A 4,613-nucleotide genomic window follows, 5' to 3' on the forward strand; every position below is an offset into this window, starting at 1 on the left:
GATGATGCTCAACAATATATCTCAACAAGACCAGATGAAACTTCTAAATTATCTAAGCTAACAGAGTGTGTTAAAAATGTAAAAGATTGGATGACTGTAATGACTGTTTTGGGTTTGTTTCATGTTCTTGTTTTCATGTCTTTTATTTTGTAATTTGATTCATGCTGCTGGTGTCATGCTTCCCTTTCCCTCATGTATTTCTGCCCTGTGTATGTGTCAAGGTCTGATTGGTTGTCATAGTCATGTGTCTTGTTCCCCATTGGTTATTGTCCTGTCATATGGTTCTCAGTTCTGTTTGCTCATTGGTTGATACTTGTCATGTGACCCATAGTGTTTGCTACAAATAGCCCTCATGTTCCCACTGTTCTTTGTCGTGTATAAATGTACGTACCTGCTGTCGGTCAGTCAAGTCTGTTCGAGTCAAGACAAGTCTTTGTTTGGATTATGTTTGGATGTTTGAATCACTTTGTAAATAAACTGCACTTGGGTTCATCTTCAACTCGCCTTCAGTGGACTACTCATTACAGAGACCAATAATGTTCTCCTATTAAATTTGGATAAGACAGAGATATTACTTATTGGACCAAAAAACAGTACATAATCTCTTGGATTACAATTTGCAACTAGACGGATGTACTTTTACTTCCTCTACAGTCAAAAATCTGGGTATAGTCACCACTGATAAGCTACTACTAAATATATTGTAGAAACATATACTGTACAGCTGCTTTGCAACGATTTGTATCGTGAACAGACATACAGACAGACAGACAGACAGACAGACAGACAGACAGACAGATAGATAGATAGATAGATAGATAGATAATCTTTTGTCTTTATGTCAAAGAAAAAAACAGAATAGGACACAAGGCACCAGTCTCACACTCCCAAATGTCAAACCCGTGCAAACAAAGAGTTTGAGTAATTTTCTCATTTTATCATCCCACACTAATCATCCCCCTCTCCCTCCCATTTTCTGTGGCTTTCTTCCTTTCAGGACCAACTAAACCCAAGCCGCTAAACCAATGGCATTAATAAATCTCCAAAACGACGGCTCTCTCCTCCTCTCATCCTTTATCTTTCCCCATGCAACCATTACTCCCACCGCATTCTGCTTCCAGTTCGCGGCTCCAGGGCCTCCGTAGAAGACGCTGAACGAAGGAAAAGAGGGGAAAAATGAGGGAATGTGAAGAGGAGAGAACAAACAAAAGGGTGGAATATATCAAAAAGAACCCGAGTGCCAAGACGATCCATCCATCTGTCGCTTCCTTCCCTTGTTCCTTTAGTTAGTTCTGTTCTTTTATTAATGTTGTGTTTGTTTGGGATGAGCCATGTCCTCATGATACCAAAGGCAGCTGTGTTTACCTGGATTTGGGTTGTTGATACGGTCCGCAGGGTCAGGTTTGGGAGATTTGGCTGGCAGACCATATGGACCTTCGGACACATGATTGAGAAACAGTTTAGTAATTTTAATGGTTCAGTCAATGTGCACACAGCATAACAAAAACAAATATGCTACTGTATCACAACCGTGTAAGTGATGAACTGTGATTTAAATGCAACTTTGCCATCACAGGAAAAAATTACATTTTAAAATATATCAAAACAGTAAATAGTTATTTTAAATTTTACAAATATTTCACAATATTACTGTTTTTGCTACATTTTTTATCAAATAAATGCATACAAGACTTCTTTTAAAAACATTTCAAAATCTTAATTATTCCAAAATTTTGACCAGTAGTGGATATATCAACTCAATCAGCAAGTTGATACTAATTAATATGCAGATATGTTTACCAATCATCAAGAAACACATCTGCATAAGTCTTAAAGGCACAGTAGCAAAAACAGCCTGTTTAATTTTAAAGGTCAGACAGCGGGTGCAAAAGGTCCTGTAAATATCAACTGCAACTTTAAGGAACAGAATAAAGCAAAAAAGTGTAGAATATGGTTCCTTTAAGATGTTTCACACCATAATGTTGTTTTTGAGGGGCTACTGCTGAGGTTACAAACACTTTAGACAGCAGATAGACATTTCATACACATACACACACAGTCATCTCTGAGCTTATGGCGAGCTGTCACACTTGTCAAAATGCCATGATAGTCTGTGTGTGCGTGTAGGCACATATCAGATATCTCCAACCGAAACGGCTTTTATTTAGATGACAAACAAAACAGACGTGACCTTTCAGCCACGAAGCAGATAACAACTACAGTGAGAGAGACCGAAAGGGATTTTTAAGAAAAGTCAATAAATGTTGTGAAAAAAATCTAATTCATAGCCAAAGATGGAGGCTGAAAAAAAAAACAGGTAAATAAAAAAAATTGTTTTTGCTGTGTTAATCCTCTCTTATTCAACAGTGTAGTGTGATAGGCATGACTGATAAATAACTCCAAACACACAACAGTCACGAGTGTTTGTGGTGTACTGTTACGGCTCAGGGACTTGTGTCCACAGTTTGTTGGGATTCACTTACCGCTGTTTTCCTGAGTTTAATGAAAACTAACAAGGGGCCGACAGAGTTTGTGTTTGCGTGTAAACAAAAGCTATTGGTCACGAGCGTGGTCATGTGTGCCACTCAGAGAAACGCTTTACTGAGCCTAAGTTTCTGCTAATCCAGCATCCGTAACTGTTTCAGGTGACCAACCCTCTGGCTTTGTCTGCCGATATGCTCCCAAGAGTGTGTGTGCATGTGTGTTACTCACTCTGTCCCACTTTCAGCACCACCTTCATGCCCTGTGTAGCACAAACTCCTCCTCTCATGCTCTCCAGCCCCTGACGCGTCCCATCTGATGTAGCTGTGAGAGAAAAGAAGAGATTTACTAATTATTATATCATACACACAGCAAATAATCAACAGCAAAGCAAAAAATTACTTCTTAATTGGTTTAATTACTGTTTTATGACTTGTTTTCCAGTATTAAAAAGATTAACACTTGAAAAGCAACACTGCATGACACATTAACCTATGTTTTCATATAGGCCTATTATATTTTGAGTGTATTTTGGTATTTTTACAAGTGTAATTTTGTCTTACTGCACTGGCAGATTTTTGTCACTTTTTTTTTTTACATGAAAAAATCTTGTTTTAAACATTCTTAAGTCTTAATATCTTATGCAGTGTTGCTTCTCAGTAAATTTTTCTCATTTCAAGACAATCATACTTAGCATACTTAAACAGAAGAATACTGAAAAAGATGAATACTGCTTACTATTGAAAAAAAGTATGTGAAACAATATGAAGTACGGTATTCAATATCTTCAATGCATTCAATGTTTTATGCTGAAAAATTCAAAAGCTTAATTTAGCAAGTGTCATCCTGCTGATACTTTGGAAATTAATGGGTTATGTCTTTACTTTTATTTTTAATTCAAAATGTTATTCTTAATACAGGTTTGTGTAAAAATGTCTATACTTTTGGCAACCTTATCAAATAATGAGTCAAGACAGATGTTAATAACAGTGATTTGTCACTATCAACATAAAAGGTCAAGTTAAGAGCATTGCATTGTGGGATACAGTATCTCACATGTACTTTGGTTTTATAATGCACATTTTTGCAAATTGTCATCTGGGTTTTTTATGCACACAGAAAATGTACTCAATGTGAACAGCATACATACTGCAAGCTACAAAAAAAAGTGTAATATGGTGTCACAAACAGACTCACAGACTGATCTGATACCGTAGCAATAATAGTTCCTACTGACACACAGTCATTCTGCACAGATACTTGATCTAATGTAGATTAACACACACAAATGTCACTCTGCATCATGGTGCAGCTCTAATGAGGCCTAATTTCCGGTCCCAGAGGAGGTCATTTAGCATCCCAAAACACTTCAAACTGCATCCATCACTCACACACACAAACTTGCTTAATCCAGGACTCCTCCAAAACAATGATATTGATAATGATATTGGGGAGCTTCATGGACCTAAGTGGGCCAGCGATGGCCGCTCCTGATATGAAGTGGGCAACAGGTGGACATCATGTGGGATGCATGTGGGTTGAGGCCGACGGCTGGTTACATGTGGGCCAGTCGCACGGGCCAAAGACAGGACAGGACAGCTTGTCCTTGGTAATAAGGTCTGGCCGTCTTAAATGAGAGAGAGAGAGAAAGACAGAAAGAAGGAGAGAGAAATAATGATTTGATGTAAGTGAGAGTGCCAGATCTTATTTACTGAGGGTGGAGTGAGAGAGAGAGAAAGAACTGAAATGGAGGACAGACAAACCTCTGTCCCTCACTTGTGTAATATATTATCCAGTCTTTCAAAGCCTCTAGATTCTGATTCCTTCATTTAGTTTAAATCTATCACTCTCTGCCAGTCTCACATGGACCTTTTAAACGTTTTTGTCCATTTCAGAAAAAAATACCCCTGGGCTGCAGAATAACATTCCCACCAATGACCCATGGAGGGTTTGAAAAAAAGAGACCTTCACACCTTCATCTCTCCCTCACTCATGCTCTCAGCCTCACTGAAGGACTGCACAGTGTGTTCGGACAGGGGCATAAAAAATACAGACAGACGGATGGATGGATGGATAGAACAGTAGAATGAATGTCGTAGACAGACAGACAGACAGACAGACAGACAGACAGA

The 4,613-nt window shown here is 38.4% G+C and overlaps 1 protein-coding gene across 1 annotated transcript in view; it reads right to left on the reverse strand.

Annotated features, from left to right (window-relative positions):
- The window catches only part of efnb3b (ephrin-B3b), a 79,759-nt gene that overhangs the window by 5,855 nt on the left and 69,291 nt on the right, over positions 1 to 4,613 (reverse strand). The window contains exons 3-4 of the mRNA XM_016504239.1: positions 2,713 to 2,805; positions 1,366 to 1,434 (exon numbers count right to left, since the gene is read on the reverse strand). Coding sequence (XP_016359725.1) covers positions 1,366 to 1,434; positions 2,713 to 2,805 — 162 coding nt within the window. The remainder of the gene's footprint in view (positions 1 to 1,365; positions 1,435 to 2,712; positions 2,806 to 4,613) is intronic.

The sequence above is a fragment of the Sinocyclocheilus anshuiensis genome, unplaced genomic scaffold, assembly GCF_001515605.1.
Source record: "Sinocyclocheilus anshuiensis isolate Anshui unplaced genomic scaffold, SAMN03320099.WGS_v1.1 scaffold318, whole genome shotgun sequence".
In the NCBI taxonomy this organism is placed as follows: Eukaryota; Metazoa; Chordata; class Actinopteri; order Cypriniformes; family Cyprinidae; genus Sinocyclocheilus; species Sinocyclocheilus anshuiensis.